The 23,572-nt window shown below is 31.5% G+C and overlaps 1 protein-coding gene across 11 annotated transcripts in view; it reads left to right on the top strand.

Annotated features, from left to right (window-relative positions):
- The window catches only part of LOC113403750 (tight junction protein ZO-3-like), a 109,531-nt gene that overhangs the window by 21,783 nt on the left and 64,176 nt on the right, over positions 1-23,572 (top strand). For all 11 annotated transcript variants that reach the window (XR_010309485.1, XM_064218101.1, XM_064218100.1 and 8 more), the window contains exon 2: positions 8,600-8,651. Coding sequence is in view for 10 of the 11 variants with exons in the window: in XM_064218101.1 (XP_064074171.1) it covers positions 8,600-8,651 (52 nt within the window). In the remaining variant the exon portion in view is untranslated. The remainder of the gene's footprint in view (positions 1-8,599; positions 8,652-23,572) is intronic.

Raw genomic sequence — 23,572 nt, 5'->3', positions numbered from 1 at the left:
TTCTTGTGTCTGTAGATACACTGGCTCACATACCCTTCAAACCGGAACACAGTTATACTAAGTTTTGCTGTTTGGCGGTAGTATATCTGATGAGTGGATAGTACCTACCCAGAAGGGCTTGCACAAGGAAACTATTTTCCTAAAAATACAAGTAAGATTTTTTTAACTACCTTTACCTTTGATAGTACCTAACTATATTAATAAATGAGGAGATTTTTTTTATAACGCCTGTTGAAAGCCTGTTGCCATTTTTACGTGTGTGAAGTTAGCATCTCCCAAATTTCAATTCTAGAAGCATCGAACATAGTTATACAATTCTAAACTATAAAAATCGCGCTTAAAAAACATGAGATGCTAACTAATGCATATTACCAGTCGTTATTCGGTACTCAAACTCGTAAACTCATACATTCATATTACTAATGGTGACAGAAGTTAATTAAAAATTAATTACGTGTTTTTTTGACATTTGTTTGGGGTCTTCTATTGTTTAAATGACAAGGTGTCGTCAAGACGAGCCTACGATCACAGGCGAATTTGACTATTGGCGTGATAAGCGTAATTTTCTTGTTGAACTGAAATTGGTAGAAATGCAGAACATCGTTTGTGTCCTAGAAAATAGTTGTTGGACCGGCAATATCCTGTAGTACCTGCTCGCTCTTAAATAATAATTTCCGTAGATAAATTTGATGTGTTGGCAGTCTTGTAACAAGTGTCTCCTTAAGAGTAAATATATTCTAATAGAACCAGTTTCTTAATAAAATAATTAACTCTGTCTCGTTACTTAATATAATGTTTCCCCGACGTTGATGCGTATCTGCTCACATATTTATAAAAATAAATATGGCTGCTTGTTATCTGTCACATTATTTAAAAATAAAAAAAATATTTGAACAGCCAGTAGTTGTTACGATATATCTGGAGTCTAAATAAATTGAAAATGTATTTAAGTTTAACCTTTAATGGTGGTGAGGGCAGATGTCATTACATCCGCTAAACATTACCCCAATAGATTTTTTTTTTAACTGAACTGAGCAAATGGATATTGTTAGTGCAAAAAGGTTGTATGTATTTATATGTAATTATTTTCTATTTCCAAGGCAACAATTGTATATATAACGTAAATTAAAAATAATTAAACTCGAAATTTAAAAAAACGTATAATTTTATAGCCATTCATATCGAAATATATTTGCATGTAGCGTTAAAAGATATTATACTAACTATATAATGCACGATCTAGCCCGCTGTAGCACGCTTCCCACGTCTTTAAATTTACTGTTATAACATAACACACAAAATCACTCAAAAGTTGTATAAAACTTTATCAGAATACTTATATGAGATGGTACGTGTAAATGCGTATTTGGTATGTACATACATACATTTGCAAACTGATAATTATTGAACAAATTCTTTGATAAATAACACATTTTACAAAGTTTAATTCATATTAAAAAATATTATATTACTATCATATATTTAATAACTTTTTTTTAAAATAGGTAGGCGCATGAACAATTGACATGTGGTCCACCGCCCATAGACATTGGCGGTACCAATGTGAATTTTTAACCATTCCTTACATGTCCAACGCGCCACCAATCTTCGTAACGAAATTGTTATGTTGCTTTGCCGACTTCGATGAAAGTTAGCATATATGCATTTTGTCATAGTGGTTTTCATAATAACCACCTAGTTCTAACTCGCTGCTAGATGACGCTGCAGCAAACGAAATTTTCATACCCTTATAACTGATCGCCATGACAATTGGTATATACAAAATGCAAATGTTACAAAAGCCTATGACGCAAAATTTAAAGAAAATGTAAAGGTACGCTTAGTGAGGTCATCGATCGCCTCCTGGCTATTTCTTTATATTGATTGTATACAAAAACAACCACAAATTGATAATAAACATAACAGCCGAGTTTCTTTCGCTGGTTCTTAGGTTTCTTTTACCGGTGGTAGTTTTTAATTTGACTATCCAGAAGTATTTCATTAATAGAGGATTTTGGTTCGATTGATGATGATGATTGATGTATGAACTTTAACTCATGGTAACATACGATACTATAATCTATCACGAAATGGACCGCACATCTTTTGAATCTCATTGAACTTTCCCTCTGTTGAATTTAAAGCCCAGCGAAGCGGTCGACTAACAGCTAGTATTATAATAATATTAAATTATGATAAAATGACGTCTTTCGTGTTTCTTTTAACAGGTAAACTTTTAAGATGTTGCCTTAATTAAATAACTTTTCTAAAATATATAAAGCTTGAAGTGCGTGACTAACGAAGGTCTGACTCTTCACTCATTCGTTTCATGCCTAATTTAGAATTCCCTGCACCGTAAGCACGCTTCATTAGTTTTCTAGCAACATTCTGTGTAATCGTAAAACTTGTAAGTTATGCTAAGTGCATGCTTACTTCATGTTCAGCTCATTAAAGCTATGTACACACTTGATAGTTGTGTTACTAAATTTTCTCAACATATGCTAATTGATCCAAGAATGTCGGTACTTTGCGATTTTGGTAAATATTTTTATTGTGATACTTTAAGTGGAGTCAGTTTAGGATATTGTATTATAGAGTATTGTATAATTGTATACATATTTAAAATGTGAAAGTTTGTATGTTTGTTATTCAATAACGCAAAACCACTGGATATGAATGAAATGTTAAATATAGATAGCTTATACCCTGACTTAACACTTAGGCAACTAAACAGCCGATACTCACACGATAGTGAATCCGCAGGAAGCTAGTATTGTACATATAATAAGGATGATACATAATAATTTAATTGTTTGATAAGAGTAACTACTGAGTTGTCTCGGTTCTTCTCAGTATAATCCACATTCGTTAGTAGCTCTATAGTAATATTTGCCCTTTTGCTGTACTGTGTATAACATATGACACAAACACATTGCCCATTAAAAAAATATATATTATGTTAAAAAACATTGATAAATGAGGCATAATACTTAATAACTTAATAACATATACTTACATCTGTAATTACAATGGTTGAAAAGAGTAACTTCTGATCTACTTGCCGGTTCGTCGCGATAGAATCTACTTTCCTACCGAACTCGACTGAGTTGCCGGTGGTAGCTTTACATTTAAATCAACACTGCAACGTGTTTTTTTAACATACCCATTACATAGTGTGGTGTAGAATTGCATTGGAATTGTATATAATATATATATATTATATTATATACAATTCCAAAGTAGGAAAAAAGATAAACAAATCTTAGATTTACGTATTTCATGCGATTTTCTAATAACTTAGCTATATTATGCTTTAAGGGTTTATGATTAATATATCTTTATTTCTAATACAAAACACTATTACACTTAACTACTTATTTCACCTTTAATTTTAGTTCCAAAACTCCGATATATATATATATACGAATACATTTAAAAAGCATTTGCCAAGTTTCTCATATTCATATAAATAAGCCTTTATCGTGATACTTGAGTAGTTTTGTTCCTCATTCTCGTTTAATAATGCTTTAATACTCTTGTTGCTCATTATTTATTCTTAAGTTGTATGTATTTAGAAAATAATATATGTTTTTATTTCTTCTTGTCGTTAAGTACAAACAGAGAATACTACTAAAATCTGCGAACTCATACTGGGTCGTTTAGCTGAGTGGGGCACACCACTGTGGCAGACGTTTTAAATAAATTTATTTGCTTCTATTTCACATTCGTTTTGTTTTATTTTGTTATATAAAAATTTTAAGTATACTCATACAAAGTCTACCAATATTACATAAATTAGAAAAATATATAGAAAATCTACTGATTCTAAAATACTTTTAAGTACCTATAGTTTCAGTTTCGCAGTTTTTATAACATCACTAAATTGACCACCTGATGGTAAGATGTCACCATATACATTGGCGCTGTTAGAAATATGAACCTTTTCTCACATCACCGCACAATTACTGTTTAGCGGTAGAATATCTGATGAGTAGGTACTACCTACCCAGACGAGCCTGCACAAAGCACTACCACCAAGTGATAAAATACTATTAATTATTGTATGTTTGCTTTTAATTTAATTTACTTTGAAATAAGGACAACCGTTAAATGTCGAGATAGTGACCGAAATTGATTAATTCAAATGTTTCATGTAAATCGGTGCACTTTTTGTAAAGTAGCCTTGGGTTTCGCTTGCAATCATGTTATCTAGACTTTCGATTGCAGATTGCAAATATAATTTGTTCTTTTTAGTTTACATAATAAACTGCCATTATTAAATTAACAAATAACGAAATACCACTCACTGATTCACGAAATCTCAGAAACTATAACACGTACAGACATGAAATTTGGTAGGTAGGTTGTTTCGAGAGTGTAGACATCTGCTAAGAACGGATTTTACGAAACTCCATCACTAAGGGGATATCCCCTTAGTGATGGAGAATGAAAGGATGAAAGGGGTCTGGAATTTGGTGTTTCATAAATTTCACGCGGATGAAGTCGCAGGTTCAGCTGGTATTATATTCTCTTCGAAAAGATTTCGAAGTAAGTAAAAAAATTCACCTAATGCAGATATATATTTATTTGTTATAAAATAATAATGTTTAATAAAAGTTTATATGTATGGATTAGTAATAAAAATAACTATGTTAATTTAAAATCTTATATAGGGCGGATTCTACGGACGCATAAAATGTTAATTAAATTCGATTATGTCATGTAATAAAAACATTAAGTTTTTTTACGTTAATACTAACATTTGTTTTACTTTTGCGAGGTTTCATGGTACCTGGTTAGAAGGAAGTTGCTTTCGTTATAATATTATTTATTAAATAAAAGACAAAGTAAAATAAATTATTTACAAAAAGCCCGTGTAAATGAAAACAATAACAAGAGTTTAAATAAAACCGTATATACGAGAAAGAGACAGAAAGAGTTTCAAAGCTCTAGAAAAAAAAGAAAGGTTAATTTCCCTTATGTGACGATATCTGCCAGTTCACTCTACCATAAGCTGCGTAAACGAACTTCGTCCCAAAAATCAATTTATATTTATATGCGTGCTTTTTGTACTGTTTCATAATATTAATATTATGGAACGAAATAAGGCTTACTTATTGTGTTCTTGTAACATGAACTTAAACGGGTAATTCAGTTTTGTTCGTTTCCTACGTATTTTGCGAGCCATTGTGCAATATTTGCAGCTATTTGACTTGTGTCGAGCTTGAAATGTGAATTAATTCTTTGTAAATAAATTATTGTTATTACAAAACCAATAACGTAATAAAAAAGATAATTTTAATTATATGAAATATGTATATATGTTTTCATGTATGTTTCATATTAACAGTTAAAGCGCAAGTTGACACATATAGCCTATTCCAATGGAAGTAGGAAAAAAGATAAACAAATCTTAGATTTACGTATTTCATGCGATTTTCTAATAACTTAGCTATATTATGCTTTAAGAGTTTATGATTAATATATCTTTATTTCTAATACAACACTATTACACTTAAATACTTATTTCACCTTTAATTTTAGTTCCAAAACTCCGATAACAGTTTCTTCAACATTCGAAACGCTATTTTCTCGCAAATCCATAGTGAATATCATAGATTAATCAAGCTCTCAACCAATCATATCGCGTCAATTTGCTGTGATATGTTGTTCATTTGGCTTTTTTCTTGTTATGGTTGGAATAGAGTATATGTGTCTATACGTATTTTAATAATTGAATAAATCCAAGACGCGAATTCTACTAACAAATGATCGCTACATCGCAATCGAATCGAAAAGATACCGTCACCGTTCCGCCGTTTTCCTATTCCGCTAACACAACGATACAATTGCAGTTGGTGAAGTTGGATCGTAACATAACCGGGATTGTATCGAAACCGTTTTATGTTAATAGAATTGGCCCCCAGTTTATTGTCAGTCGCTGCTAGATTTCGTTGCAGCAAATCTTTTATACCGTTCGACCGATATCCATACCGATTGCAATGGCAATTGGGCCATCTGGTGATAAGTTATCGCCATTGGCCATAGATCAAATCACCAATGCGCCAGTAACCTTGGACAAATATAAGATGTTGTCCCTTGTGTCTGTTGTTACACTAGTAAACAACAATAATAACATCTCTTACTGTTTAGCGGTAAATAGACGGGCTTGCAGAAAGTCCTACAACTAAGTTTATATTATAATCTAAACTTATGTTATAAATGCGAAAGTAACTCCGTCTGTCTTATCTGTTGCTTAACCACAGAATCAAATTTGATGATATTTGGTAGGAAGCAAGCTTGAACTCGAAGAAAGGACATAAGCTACTTTTTGTGTCTAATACTTAAGTGCAACCCTTACGATCAATCCCTAAAACGCTAGCGATGCCGCGGGCGACAACTAATTAGAAATATAAACGATTTTGTTTTCTCATACAAACAGTGTGCAATCAATACTTTCTAAATACAGACTAAATTGAACCCCTTCAAAAATACCTGTTAACAATTCCGCAATAGAATAGATATAATTAGCTTTTTGAGCGCAAAAACTATCAATATCTTTTAATATATTTTTTCCTAAATGTTTCAGTTGTGATAAATTGAGTTTTTTTCACTGAGACCTAAAAGCGAGTTCACACAGATAGTTACTTTCGAATTTATTATATTAGTATTGATAATAGATATAGATAGGCAGCCATTATCCACAGTCATACTCATGAAAAGAAATAAAATAAAAAGAAATAAGAAATAAAAGAACATTAAAATAAAAAGAACACTTGTAAAATTACTGATTCATAATATACCTAAATGTTTCTCACAAAACTCGTTAATCTGTAATATACAGATTTACAAACCAAAAGCATTGTAACACTTAAGTTTCCGCTTGAATCTTACGAAAACAGGTTCATTGTCCTTCCTTACTTATCTCTAGACTTTTATAACTCGGGAGATATTGCGTAATCACTTTTACTTGAATTTTAATAAATTCTTACATCGTGAGTCCTCGTGTCATTTACCAACATTCATACGCGAACCTCTGACACATGGGGTTAACATAATATTTTTATTATGTAATTTACGTAATTTATAAAGTTATTCTTAATTAAAATATTTTCTTTTCGTATTTCTTTACATCACCTAATTTCTCTATTTAAATATAGTCTTTGTTATGAACTTTTTACCCGGTTCCTCCTGCGTTTACCGTCTTATGCACCGATTGGATTGCGTTTGGGATCGTTCTAATATTAGGTAACTGTGGCCCCTTCCGGGTTGTATCTCACCTAAAGGAGGTGAGAAACTCGACTCAGTGTTGAGATTACATCAGGTCGTTGGTGCACAAGACAGAGCGACGCCGCTTGCCCGATTACTGTCCTTCTCTCAACTGTTGGAAATGATGCAGAAGGCCTACTTCACTCAGAAGGTATCACGAGGGTATTTGGAGTGTATTTTGGCACTCTGGTCACAACGGTAAACGCGAGGTAGGCTCGGGAGCTCGAGTTCGAACTTCACTTTGCAAAAAAGTACCAGGTGACCTGTATGGTACAACCGTTTTGTCAGTCATTCGCCGTGCTCAGAAAGATCTATCGGTCATGCCCAAGGTGAACACTAAAGAGCTTTTAGCCCTGCATCCTATATAAGCTAGCCATGCGATTAACTGACTTATTTCCAAATAAGTGTACGTTGCAAAACATTAAAATGACAAAGGGCTGATTTCGATATATATAAATCTCTGTATCCGTATGCAACTGTACTGACACACTGGCTGTTATGCAACAAAGAAAATACAGATAATGGTATCATTGGTCACAGACAATATTTCCTCGTCTATGCACGACAGAATTCATACGCGACTCACGTAACTGTCAATGCTACGACCGATTAGTTACGATTTGCCTTACTAAGAAATCGTTGTACAATGTATAAAGCCTTTATTTTGGACTTTTGGTTTCTAGAGGCTTTTGCTTGTATAGAAACTACTTTCTTCTGCTCCGGTCAGAGTGTTATGTAATATGGCCTATAAATTACGTAACACCATAAAAATATTGTAGAATTATATTTAAAACAAGATATTGAGTAAAATATAATTAAATATATTTCATTTTTAATTATTTTATATATTAAAAAAAATACGAGAATACTTTGTTATAAAGTGGTATCATAACTTAACCAATCCAATTCGTAATGCTCATAAACCTTTTTAATTATGATCGCCTGGTACTTATCAAATTTATAGTCTCGTTATCGTTATTGAATACTATTGAATAGTTGTAGTAAATACAGTTTAATTTCATTGTCCCCGGTCCCCTTATTAAGTACAACGAATGTTCCAATTTACCTTTACAATGTTATTTTAATCGAATCTATACAGTAAAGCAACTTGAGGTTTAAACTAATTCTCCACGATATCAAATGCATTATTTTTATTGACAATGTAGTACAATTTCCAAGTTTACTTTTGTTCTAACTAGAATTATATGTTTAATCATTATAAACTTGATGACATAATCATTAATCACATTTTAATTTCATTATAAATGCTTACTAGGCGTTTAAAAACATTTTTTTGTATGGCAATTTTAATTTCCGTTTTTTTTTGCAGGTTATAACGGTAATACCAAAGAAAACATGGTGATGAACCTTAATTTAAATAGGTATGTATTCTTTTTTTGTTGTATATTTTATTAAGAAGAGTTTTTAATCGTAAATCGTAATCGTAATTTAGTATGTATGTACTATATGAATACTTTTTAAATATATATATACGTTGCAAATTCCCTGAACTATTTAAGTAGTTTGTCCTTTTACATTTTATTATTAATATATAATAATAATAAACTTTTAAAAATATTAAACTGATATAATTATTATGATAAGTATGAAGATTATTTCATTTGCCTTATAGATAATACGAATAATGGTAACATGGCATTTACGATAAATAGGTAAATCTACCAGAAAAAAATGCTAAGCAACTAAAAACCTAATTAGTATTAAAATAATAAAAAATCCTTGATGTGGCCAATAAAATACGTATAAATAAAATAAGTTTTAAGAGTTAATATAATAATTATACAGTGGATAAAAATAAATGGGCAGGCTGTTTGGTCACCGGCTTTTGCCTACTCACACAAATTTAAAATATTTTTATTTAATCTTCAAACGTAAATAGTTTTAAAACTCTTAAACTTCCACAGAATATAATTAAATTATGTCATACCTGAATTAAGGTCATTCTGTTATTGAATAAAGTTACGTCATAGCGTTCTATTGTAATTTCCGAACGTATTGTTTTGTCCCCCACATTGTCATTTATCTTATTTGATCTGTACCATTTGTTGTTTCACCAGATAATATACAAAATATTGAATGTTAAAATAAGGAAACCATTGTATTTTAATAACACTGCGACTATGTTAACATATTAAGACATATTACGAAAAACATACCAAAGTTTTATATCGATCGGATTTTTACGTGAATTCGAAAAAAAACCTGATAAATGATCATCACGTTTTATTACGCTTATTTTTAAATTACGTCTCGGTAACTTTACAGTGGTCTCACAATGAAGACTGTTTTTATTTGAAACGATTTGGTCGTGATAATTTTCCAGTTATTTTATTTCCTACTCACTTCAAAGAAAAGCGCCACTTGTCTAAACTTAGCGCCAAATAAAAGCAATAAATCCGTCTGAGTTAACGAAAATAAAACATCTTCGAGTCACAAGTATAAGGTCGGAGAATGGATTCGCTGTGCTAAATGACGAATGCTAAATGTCTGAATAACAGTATTTAATCTTTAAAAGTTTTTCTATATAAGAGTCGTCATCGTCGCGTAGGTAAACGAATTTCATCTTTAAAAAAAGCAAAATATTATTTTTAAATCGATAATATTAAACTTTTATAAATTAATGTTTTTGATTGAATTAGCGTCACTGATGGTTCAATGTCCATAGTCCATACATATTTCCTGAGGAATAGTGTTCGTTTATATGAGAAAACTTTCCGTGTACCCGGTGATATTCCATCGGAGACAACGTAATAATACTGGTCTCATATTTAATAGCTGGAGTTCAAACAGATTTCCATTTCAAACTTAAATAAAGACGAACTTCTATACAATTTTTCAGCACCAATTTCAACCTCTTTCGTGGTGAATTTTCAAAAACGGTGTCTTTTATTAATAAATAGAGGCCTAAATTCTAATGTCCCCAAACTGTGTCAAACTGTCAAAATGAAGAACTTCCATACATACTTTCGCTCTTACTTCCAATTTACCAATGTTCCATGAGGACTACTTTTGTAAAATGTCATTTTGTTAAAGTGGGCGTTGTATGTCAGTCATTTTAATTTTTTTTTAATACTTTATTTTGATTTTGGCGCCCATACTGCAGCTATCTACTACCTTAAGTCCGTCACTGGTTGGACTCTGGAAAACGCTTAATTAATTTTATATATCCAAATTCTAATTTAAAATACGAGATTTCATTCTGTACAATAAATTAACTTGAAATTTAAGCGCTTTAAGTTCAGAGTAAATTGTTAATGCATCTAAGAATACATTTTTAAGAAAAATAACGAGAACCTTATTGTTGTGTTGTAATGACTGCATCTTATAATCACGGCGTAATGACATCACACATCAAGGTTCTCTAGGCATCTATGGTAATTTCAATAATAATTAATTAGAAATACTTATTATATAATCATTAAAACTCGCTATTTTAAAATGATTTGAAGAAATAACAAAGATCATTTGAAATAAATAAAGATTTGATAGAAGATATTTGATACATCATTAATTTAAACCACAAAATTGCTTTAAAAAATCTTTAAAAAAAGAATAGACTGCACCACATAAAAAACACCTCATGTGTCTTAGCTGATTTTTAAGCTACCACCACACTACTCCCATCGTGGTTGGTTAGTGACACGTGTACACAGAATTGAAATCAAAACATGCAGGTTTCTTACGACGTCAACGCTGAGTACGATATGAATTATGAAAACTGCGTGAAAAGTCAGTGGAGCTTTTGAACCCGCTTTATTCAGTTAGTACTGTGAAAGCATAGTTTTGCAGTCATAGTCAAAATCTAACTATTATTGAATTCACAAAGAAAAAAAACAAAGGTTTTTTTCTCTTAAAGCAACTTTCTTACAAATGAAACTATCATCGGCAACGGTTCGATGGTGGATTCCATTGGAAAAATCGGCAGCAAAAACCTTCCCCCAGTAAGTAACTATAGTAAGTCAAATTAAATTATTTATAGGCTACAAGAATGTCAAGACTCGATACTAACTACGATATATCAAAATACCAAAAAAAGATAAATGAGTGTTCCCGAAAACTGTTTTCAATTTAAATCTAATTAAAAGTTTTGAACTGTATAGCTATCTTGTTTGATGTAACGCAATTGGCTTGAACTTTCTTACATACAATATATCTGCTGTCTATAGTTTATTTTCTTTTATATATTAGAAGGAAAACGTGAAAATGTAACACTTTTTTTAAATTAAATGAGTAGGCGGACGGTTAAATGAACCACCTGATGATATGGTGACCACCATAGACATTGGCACCGTTAAAAATATTAACCATTTCTTGCAAAACAAATGCGCCACCAACTTTGGGGACTAAGATGTTATGTCCCTCGCGCCTGTAGTTACACTGGCTCATTCACCCTTTAAGCCAGAACACAACAGTAATTATTATATGTGATTATTGATGTTCGGCGAAAGATTATATAATAAGTGGATATCTGGCCAGACGGGGAGCCCTAAAGTCTTTACCGAATGAATATAATTTCATTACGGAAGATAAATAAAATTGAATTAAAAGTTGTGTTAGTACTCAATATTATAATCAATTATTGAATAGAATTTTGTATAAGAATTAAATTTCTCAAAGACGCTAATGTTTGGTTCTCGGTAATATATAGCAGGATCTCGACGTTATAAATATAGATAGTTGACATTTTTGGAACATTTTGTGTAGTCGTTTTTGGATCACGACTGTACGGTATTAATTACTACTACTTCTTACATTAACATTACATTAACAGCCTGTAAATTTCCCACTGCTGGGCTCAGGCCTCCTCTCCCTCTGAGAAGAAGGTTTGGAGCATATTCCACCACGCTGCTCCAATGCGGGCTGGTGGATTCGCATGTAGCAGAATTTCGTTGAAATTGGTCACATGCAGGTTTCCTCGCGATGTTTTCCTTCACCGCTGACCACGAGTTGAATTATAAACACATATTAAGCGCATGAAAATTCAGTGGTGCTTGCCTGGGTTTGAACCCGCAATCATCGGTTAAGACGCACGCGTTTTAACCACTGGGTCATCTCGGCTCACACTACTACTTACTACTACTAATTAGTTATCAATTACTAACCATAAAAAAGAATCAATAATTGCTGAATATATTTAGGTCGAGTTTAACAGACAGTCTGCCCCTTTGCTCTGACTAAAACATAGACTCTCCCATGACACGTATCAATCATTGTAATAGCCGAATAAAGCCCTTAAAAGCGATATTTACTCGTATTAAATTACCTAAAGATTGCACTCTATAGAACTGTATGAAAGTGACCCTGTATCGTGGAGCAGCTGTTTTTGTATACAACTTCAGCGCTGTAACATCGCTTTATACACTATTATTAAATATTTAATATGATTTTAAAACTAATTTAAATAATATATTATTTTATTACACAATACAATTTTATACATTTTATTTTAATGAAATTGGAATATATTAAGAGGATATATATGAAGAGATAAAATATTTAAGTATGTATATGTATGTCTTAATTAAATAATTAAAAAAAAAAACACAAAATATTTAAATTATAATAAATAAACGCCATTCAAAAAACAGTATTATACACCAATGTACTAAAAGAAATACTTATTTACTAGGTATTCATTCTTTTATCAATTTAGAAATTATTTAATATATTATTGGATTTGTTGTTGAAAGTTTAACGTTGTCTGTCTTAGTGGCATTAGTGTCTATGTCAGAAACAGCTCCTCAATTATTAAAATTAGCTAAGGTCGGCCTTAATAATAGAAAGGATAGTGTAATATTATGAGTACTACTAATTAATTTAACTTTAATAAATTAACTGTTAATTTGACACAGTGGCATATTCGTTTTAACGAAAAATTCTTTAAAAAAAGAAAAAATAACATCTATGTTTAACATATATTTACTATGTAGTATTCTACTCATACAATATCTTTATAAATATCGTTTATGAGAGACAGACAGAAATTGTTTTAAGCATTAATATTTTTATTATAATTATTTGTATTTAAGATATCAATTTTTATAGACTATTTTTTATTGAATACAAAATTATGCTACTTCTCTTTCTTTTTTAATGATATTTTTTTTTGTATTAATAAAGGAAGAAGTGTTAATATACCTACTTGATGTGTTACTAGTGGTCTAGAATAAATAGAAAGGTCTAAATATATCGCTGTCTCTATCCCTCTTGTGGTATTAAAAAAGTCAAAGCGTCACTTTGTATTTCGAAATAAGCTTTATTTCAAGAATACGTGTAAAAGATTTAGCGCTAATGTTGTAAATTCTCCACCAGCCGTGTCATTCCATATGACGGTATTTCCCTTGTGCCTACAATTTACCTTTTTTTTTTTGTTTAACGAGGAGGAAATGCATTTACGCATGCCGCCCGGTCGGGGGACCGGGACGGGTATGTGGGACTCAACCGGGGCCTAATGCCCCGTGCCAGGGCAGATGCCCTGTCCTACCCACTAAAACCATCCTCGGGTTTCCACCATGCCGCCGAGTGGTGAGGCCACGGGATCGCCAAGGGCATGCAACCGCGACCCCACCAGCGGCAGCCGCCGTAAGGCGGCTGAATATCCATGGAAAGCGCGCCTAGTGCGCGCCTTCCCCCTCATCCTCCATGTGGGAATGTGACGAACTCCCCCGAGTCCGCCACTGGAGGCTGGGCGTCAACGAAGCTGACGCCCTGCGGCGGATAAGATGGTAGGCTCCGCCGCTGACCGCCGGTGTAAAACACCTGGGAGGCTCGAGTAGCGAGCCCTCCCACTCCCTCCTAGCCAACGAGGCCACTCACATGGTTCGCCCTGACGCCGATCAGGGACGTACCAGGAGCGGCCCCGCGGCATCCCTCCCGCCAGTCTTAGCCGTGGCCGACGAGCAAGCTCAAGCCGGCCCCGTTGCCCAGGGTACACCACGAGGAGGTGACTGACATGTACCCCTGCCTACAATTTACCTGGGTAACCTTCAATTCAAAGTATTGCAGTAGAAAAATTGATTGGTAAGGTATTCACCTAATCAACTACTACTACTACTGTAAGTGAAATCATTTATGTTCATAAATATTATGCTTGCTTTAATCATAATTAATTAATATGTTGTTTAATTATGGTTTCAAAAAATATATTGGCTTGGTACTAATGGTTTTAAAGTAAACACGACCTGTTTAATTACCTATACGAGTGTGGGTTTCACTCTTAAAGTAAATTTTAATTAATTACTGAATTTATTTAAATATATGTCCATTGAATTTTTACGGTGAAAGTTCAAGAAAATGCATTTGTCGCCTTTTTTATAGAAGAATTGAGGAAAAGAATTCTTCGAATCCTATGTAATATTATTGAATATTTTTAGGTGTAAAGGAATTGAAAGTAAAATTAAAACAAAGAAATAATTAGAAAAGAACAAAGCTGGAAAGTCTGTCTCGTCACCCGTTTAATAAATAAGCAGTGCTTTTAAAGCGCTTGAAGGGATCACTATCTGATCTCACTGCAGTCGCACGTGCGCTGATGTTGATAAAACAAATACAATCAGATAGCACAAAGGTTCTGATGTACATACAATATTGGCCTTTAGTCCCTGGCGGCAAAGACTAAATTCGTATGATATGTTTTACGTCATTAAAGTTTAAAACGTCAGTGTATGAAGTTTAAGTCATAATTATTTTTACTGTTATGTTATGAGGTGATTTTCCTTAACTTTACTATAGTAAAATTAACACATACATAAAAGTTTTAATAATAATAATCATACGTTATGTGCACACTTTTAAATTTTTAGTTCAGCTTTCTATTACCGGACAACAAATCGTTTGCTTTTTCTTTTCTCACAAACTCAGAAATTTTCCACTGGTGTGTGTTTCCTGATCATAATCTGGACATATTTGTGGCAATTTGGCATTAGGTGTGATTGCGGTCAAGCATCAAGGTCGACAAGCGAATTACTAAATAAATAAAATTATTTATGCAAGTATTATGGAATTTTGTTCCATATATAAATATTTACGGAAAAAACTGACACAGTATCGACTCAATTAATCCCGCCTTCATGTCTTGTGGGTTCTACCCGAAGTGTGTTCTTTTTAAAAACGAAAACGCAAAAGAGTTTATAGAGCTACATTTTCCGCCACAAGCAATTACGATTCGAAATTTCTGATATATTTTCTATTTTTACGTTATACGGTAGTGGCTTATGGGATTTATTTTGTATTTCTTGAGTAGTCTTCTAATATTTGTGGTGTCAGGGATTTGGGTAATAGTAAGTTGTATTTCCACTTCTGAACTTTAACAAAACAAAACAACATTAACAAAACAACCTTTTTTTTGAACAATCACTCCCAAAATACATAAATAAAAACGTCATGGTATTAAAAATTAAATATTGCCTATAAAATGCTTAAGCAGGATATTAGTTGAAATGTCGTATCCTCTATACCAGGAAGTGGCTCTTCAGATTGAGTGGTTGAATCGGGCACGTGTTTAATAATATGATTAAGATTATCCAATCAAATAACACAATACATTGAAACGAAATAAAGACCATAATTACTTTAAATATATAAAAAAAGTTCGGTGGATATACTTTTTTTTATATTGACCGAATATACATTGAAAATAGTATAAGTATCACGTGGACTAAATAGTAGCTTTACTATGTTGAATCACAATTCTGATTTTCTGGACAATACTGAACCAGTTCCCCTGCCACTAGTGGAGGCAACAAAGGAAGGTTATATCTGTACGTTTTTCTTTACACTATTATCCAAAATTAAATAATAAATAATAATTGCAAACTGAAAACATATATATATATATATGGAACTTAAAAATTGGGTACTTGGCTTCAGCATATATCGCCACAGCACATTTAATTATTTTAAATCGATTTCAACAACGGATACATCAACTAAAATCCTATCATTGCTAGTGGAAAGAATTCCAATATGTCAATGGTGAGTCAACTCTGTGTTACTTATATCTCTTTTCCTAAATAATATACTGTATATAGAGGTTCCAAATATGGGCCATTGCCGATGGGTCTTTATTTGCTTTATTGCTTATCTTTCATCGAGTGGTGGTGGTGGTGATGTATGAAAACATTGTGAGGAAACTAACTTGATAACATTTAGACACGTGTAGTTGTAGAATATTAGTCGACGACCCTTAACTATTTGTAAAGAAAAATAATCTTGCGTCAGTTTAGACAAAGGTTCTAATAATTGTGTTTTTTTTTTTTATTTGTCGAAGGTATTCAATATTTCAGTTTAACAGTTTTATATTTTATCAATCAAATTTAAATCATCTGCTACGTAAATAAGCTATATAATATGGATACGTAGAGAAAATAATAGAATGGAACTTATTACTCAGCATTTAACCCTAGAGCTTTTACGCTGAATACATAATTCGATTTTCAAACCTAGACAGGCTACCTATTGCGAAAGTAGGTCAAACAGACGTCCTAAATTCGTGAATGTCACTTGAGCAAAGTAAACGAGATTGAAGTCTAAACACCACGGAGTTTTAATACTGAAATAGGTGACTCATAAAATCATAGATATAAGAGCTAATATTGTATGTCATATTTAAATTATAGAATTGCAGCTCTAAAAAAAGGTTTCTATGTAGCATGATTCTCAATTCATTTGTATAATAAACTGCAGTATACCGCAAGATTCAGAATAGTTGTATTATATAACGAGCTCTCATGCGGCTGTCAGTATCGCAATGCGACTTAATAATTTCCACGAGAGCTAGAGAAAAAAATAATTGGTCCATTTAATTTAGTCTAACAATTTTATCACTTTGTGATGATGATCTCAAGCAAATACTGATCTAGAAGTTTCTATACTTTTACCAATAAAGCCGGTATTTATTTATTTATACTTTATTGCACCCAAACTTAAAACTAAAAATTACAATATTGCAACACAAAGTTGCATTTATTATATTTGATGTTAATATAATTACTAATTTTAAAATTTGAAAAGCTTTGTGGTTGGTACCAAATTACCGATTCCGTGTCGATTCCTATAAAATTTGTTGTATTTAAAATCGATTATGTTTATTCGATTTAAAAAATAAATACTTTATTAAAATTATTTAAATATTATTTTGAATGTCATAGAATACAATAAAATACATACGAACTAACTAATGTATGTAAGCAATATAAAAATAATGTATGACACTGATATAATGAAGTGTCTTCAACTGTAGTTATTATTATAATAATTATGCCTAATAATTACAAAAAAATGTGTCATCTGATGAATAGAAATCAAAGTATGGAGGACCTTATAAGATATAGTGGTATATTTTATTACGTCTATTAAAACTTTAATCTTAATTAATATAAAAAAAGTAGAAACGGATCAATTACAATTCCATCATGAAATCAGGTCAACAGTTCAAACTATATGTAAATAAATCATTTTCCAGAGTTAACCTTCTGAAACATGGAGTACACTCATAACTATATAAATATAACTTTTCAGTCATGGATTCTTTGGCAGTCGTCCGAAATGGCGCCCAGTCGACGCGAGCGTCGTGACGCGTCAGTCCGCGCTGACTGATGCATTCGAAATTAATAACATTCGAAATGGAAATTCGAATTTCGAATAAATTTTAAATTAAGAAGCTTCAGTGATGTGTCTGAATATTTAATAATATGATTAAAATTAATTAAAAAATAATAGTGACAAAATCGTAAAGAAGTGTTTATTTCGTGTGTAATTTTTTATTGTGGTATAACTTAACATTAATAAATATTATTTCTTAGGTATAAATTAAAATTAATGTTATGATTTAAATGCTTAATATATAATTTCTTAATGATTATGGAATGTAAAGTAATACCCAAAATGGAAATACTTACGGGCTATATTTGGATAAATTCCATCGAACTCAGTGAAGGATGCAAAATATTAAATTCGCAGACGGGTCTAATGAGAAATGCACATCGTTTAATTGTTGGTTCCTGTAAACAGTGTTTTATAAAACTTGAGCATTTTTCAACACGTACACACATGGTTACGACATATTACTTTCGAAAAGAAACAAACCTCAGGATGATGTTTCTTATAAAACTAAATTACAATATTTGCATAATAAGGAATGTGACATATAAAAAAAAAATTAAGATTATATGTTTTTTTAAACACATGACAGATATTAAAATTTTACTAAGGTACACATGACAGGTATAACATATAATATGTTATTATTGTAAAATATATATCTTTTTTTATATATTTTCAAATTCAGTCTAGATAAAGAAATCTGCAATTTATATAAGTTTATAATCTAATAGATTTTTGAACAATGTGCTAACCTTACCGGGGGCAGAGCAGAGCTAATTATAGCTGATATGTGTGTCATTTACATTAAACTCAATTTTTTTAGCGTAAACGAGTTGTTTAATCTAGATAAATTTTATGATAATGATATAATGATCAAATAGTTTGTTTTTTTTGTAGCTTTAGTGACTAATTATAGGATATTTTTTACGGACTGTTGAAGCAAAATGATATTTAAACCTATTTATCGACTGATTAATTGCTTAGTAATTTAAATATCTTGCATCGAACAAATTCTCAGTTGAAATTTGCAAGAAATCATTGCTAAAAATTAACAACACCATACAGCACTAAAATTATATTTAACGGTAAAAAAAAAAATCATATGTAAACAGTAAAAAGCACAGAATAAATAAAATGTTTAAATTGAGAACAGCGTAAACTATAAATAAAATCAGAAACACTGCTAGCATGTAATTAACTCAAAAATCCGTATCCAATTTTTTAAAAGCAATGAAAATCATTTTCATCCAGACATTTCGTAATCTCATTACAGATACTAGTCAGAATCTAATTTACTGAATGAATGTCACTCTGAGCGAATGGAACATGTTGCGAATGTCATTCATTTTCTGGCAGACTGCCAATAAACCTATAGACAATATCGAACTAAATCCTTGAATGCTAAGTTACAAAAAATATATTCGGCAATTTGCCTACATTTTGTTTCGAGTGAAATAAAAAACAGAACTCAGGGAAGATAATGTCGTCTCCCGTATTATTAATCGTTGAGTTCTTGTAGATATTTTCACTGATACTAAGCACTATTATTATATTTCAAAGTCAGTTGTGTTTTGACCCTCTAACGGCTTCGTCAACCTTGGAGTCGCGACCCTTAGGGGTCGTCTTTAGGTTAAAAGGGTGCCCCAATCTGTCTCAAGGAAATAAGAACCATAAATAAATCCTTTTATTGAATAAAATACCTATAATAAATTGTAATAAACTATTGATTATGAAAACGAAGCTAAATAATTTTATTAAGATGTTGGTTTTTGTTTTGATCTTATTTCTTATGATAAGAAAATTTAGAGGACTCAAATGTTAATTATTATACGTTAGTCTTAAAGTTACACCTTCATTTTTTTTTATAAAAAAATTAAATGTTTTTTTTACATTTATACATGCACAATAACGCATCTTCTGTTTGAAAACTATGTATCGTAAACATATTAGTTACTGGATTATATCGGTTATAACTCACATTGAACTGAAAGTTCTATTCCGAATAATTTAGTACCTACTAAACGAACAAAGTCATAAATATCTCTTCAAGATATTGGCCGAGTAGAGTTACCTACTCATTGAACTGTCCATTGTTTAAGGAACCAATTAGTGTCCACAAACTTATCGTAATTTGCTGCAATATAGGAAAATAAAGGTTTATGTATTAATCAACGGCTTATTTTAGTGTTTGTATTGTTGCTTTGTTAGTATTAAAGTTCTGTGTACGCGATAAAAGAAAGAATTCAAGGACCAATATTACGGTTGTGTATGAAACGTTTGAGTGATACCTATAACGTATAATCAAAAAAAGCATTTACTTGTACTGACTGAATGCGCTTAAAACTTGTCCTTATAACATTCTGTTTTTAAAATAAATATATGTATCTACTTATAAGTATGTTTTTAATGGCTAAGTGGATTAAGGAATGCATTCGAAAACAAATTTTAAGCCCGACTGTACTGAGCTGTGTTCTCATTTAAATATATTCCTTAAAATTGAAATACTGTACGAAATAAATTAATCAGTCTAAGCTGTCAAGAGGCGCTACTTTATGGCCCCTTTCCCTTCACGTCTCAAAACAAAGTTATTAATTTGTTAAAGTTGCAGCGTCTAGCAGAACAATAACAGTAAATCTGTCAATGAAACTAAACTACTGGAGCTGCGAATCGAGAATACGAAGGCACTTTATGTAGTTTGTTGTCGATACTGGAAAGTCAATTTATTTTGTTAACTTTTCATTGTTGAGTTTTATCGATGTAGCGTCACAAATAAAATAACAACACTATTTTTTTAATGGGGAACACAATTATAAATCATGGACACGTCTATATCTAGATATGTTTTTAAATAAAGATTCTTCTGATAGAGAAATGCTATAAATTAAATATAACAACATTTATAGGATTGAGTTTTAAAATAATTTTCGAATCTAAAAGAATCGAACTTTATTAAAATATATATATATTGAACAATTATTACTGATTATGGGTCGAATTTTAAATGAAGATTGTATTCGTAAAACAAAACCCGCAATTATAGCTAAAACCTACTAGATGACTAGGCCATTTCCACTGAAACTAGATCATTTTATCCACAAGTGGCAAGCCAATAGTGGCTACTGTATTACGCCTCGTAGATAATTTAATTATAAGGAATTAAAACGAAACGTTTCTTAAATAAAGTAAACTGGCCTTAAAATTTCAATCTCATTTTGATCAAAAGATTAAAATACGCAACAAGCTATATTCGGCACACACATGTAACTTGTCAACGCGCTTATTATAGACCAGACTGTGTCTGAGTTCTATACTCATAGACATCTTCTATTTTTTATATATATCGTATTAGGTCAAATGTTATATGGTAACATTAAAAAATAAATTAAAAATAGAACTTCGACGACGGGATGAGGTAATTTTTTTTACATATTATATAGGCTGGCGCGCAGTCTAGTGAGCCACGATGATGGATGTAGCCACGTGATTGATTTAAAGTAGTCATCGTCTCGTACAGACATTGGCACTAAAATAAATATTAACCATCTCTTAAAAAAGCCAATACGCCACCATTCTTGAAAATGAAATGTTATGTTCCTAGTTACACTAGCTCATTCACCTTTAAAACCGGAACGAAACCAAACTAAGCTAAAACAAATCAAACTATTGCTATTTGGCGGTAGAATATAATTATAATGAATGGGTGGTACCCCGTAGCTACCTAGACGGGTTTACACAAAACCAAGTTTTTTATCATAGCTACCAAACATTTTACACTCTACTTTGTTTAAAAATAAACAAGTGCCATTTGGAATGATTAAACAAATCTGTTAATAAACTATTATAGTTATTTAAAGATTGCTAACGCGTATAATCCTGTCATATACAAAGATTACAGCTTCTTCAGCTCCATTAGTGTCTGTCTGCAGACGTTTAATGCGTTTGTCTTTCAACTTGACGTCAGACTACGTTTAGATTAGAATATAAGTTTAGTCTCAGTGGGACTTGGGATAACACGCTTTCGATATGCAAGTAAGTCCTACGGTAGAAATTATTTATTTATTTATATATGCTCTTATAGTAGCGGCACGCTATGATGGCCGTTTTGACGTTTGCCCGCTCATGAAGTTTCGTATTTAATAATTAATTACATCAAAGGAGCAAATTGTTGTTCTTTATTGTCAATAGTGACGTGCAGTTAGTCATAAAATTTATCGAATGTGATTTCTAAACTACAAATATTAGGGTACCGCGAAGATAACTTTTTTATTTATTTTTTTGCGTAAACGTGTACGTCACACTCTCACACTCGACCTCGTAGTCGGTGTTATATTTGTGTTGACAGTAAATATTTTATCTATTTTATAAATTGTTTATTTTATTTTATTTTATTTATATATGTTTATTGTAGAAAATGATAATAGAAATAATATTAGTATTCAGAACAGGCAACAGAACGTACCTACATCATTACATGGGAAAGACAATTTTTGATTTAAATTGATTTCGTTCGAATATATTACTTAAACTTATTTTATATTTTTTTTATTAAACCTTTTTAATCAGATACTACTTGCAACAAAAACTTGAATTAAATTACTTGCAAAAAAACAAAGATTTGAATATATTATATCGATAATAAATTTACATTTCACATCACTTTTTTAATGTGTCAAAACGGCCATCGTATCTTGCCGCTAGAATAATTGTAAATCACATTACACAAATCGAAAACGTAATATAAATACAAGAAATGCAATACAAAAGACGTCCTTTTCGTTCACTAGCGATTTCTTTCGAGACAACTTGTTTGTTAAAAAATCTTTATTCCCATCAAATTAAAGTAAAGCATATGCCGATCGTAAGCTATTATTACTACAAATTATTTTTCTCATTGAACGTATAGTGAGTAGTTTTTAATTATTCACAACATATTAATAATTTTAAATACACGGTAGAGCTTTGTGCAAGCCTGTCTGGGTAGGTATCACCCACCCTTCAGATATTCTACCGCTAAAGAGTATTGTTGTGTTTCAGTTTGAAGGATTAGTGAGCCAGTGTAACTAGGTAAGGTTGGTGGCGCATTGACGATGTAAGGAATGGTTAATATTTCTTACAGCGCCATTGTCTATGGGCGATGGTGACCATTTAACATCAGGTAACCCTTTAACTTTTAAAGATTTTAAAGTAATTATTTTTTTAAAGCCAATTATTTTGTATCGAATTAAATTAATACAAAATTTAATGAACGTTTAAAGTTACTAGGATCACATAACATCCAAGGAACATTTAAGTGTAAAAGTATCAAGAGATAGCAAGCAATCTGAAGTTTAGTTGGTGTGGCAAGTTTAACTTCGTTATAGGCACTAAGAACTTAGCTCGATTAGTTTATATCTGTGTCACTGATCTAGTCTAGTGGCTATCTTATAATAGCTTATCCCAAGGTAATTAAGTCAGACTGATAATTTTGACGCAGGTAATTCACTATATATAAAGCTTATGTTTTTATGATATTTCCCTGATTAATATCAGTCATTCCTTAAGATGAGACCGAAGAGAGTTCAGGGCTAAGACCAATGGCTTTACGTGTTTTCCGAGACAAGACTGTGTTACCAGTGGTAACTCCCAACACCCCAGTCTATACTACTGCAGATTTCTTGATTCAAATAAAGGAAACTTACTAACT

Source organism: Vanessa tameamea, chromosome 20 (genome assembly GCF_037043105.1).
Source record: "Vanessa tameamea isolate UH-Manoa-2023 chromosome 20, ilVanTame1 primary haplotype, whole genome shotgun sequence".
NCBI lineage: Eukaryota > Metazoa > Arthropoda > Insecta > Lepidoptera > Nymphalidae > Vanessa > Vanessa tameamea.
Note: the sequence above shows the minus strand (reverse complement) of the source record. Positions and strands in the feature narration are given on the sequence as shown.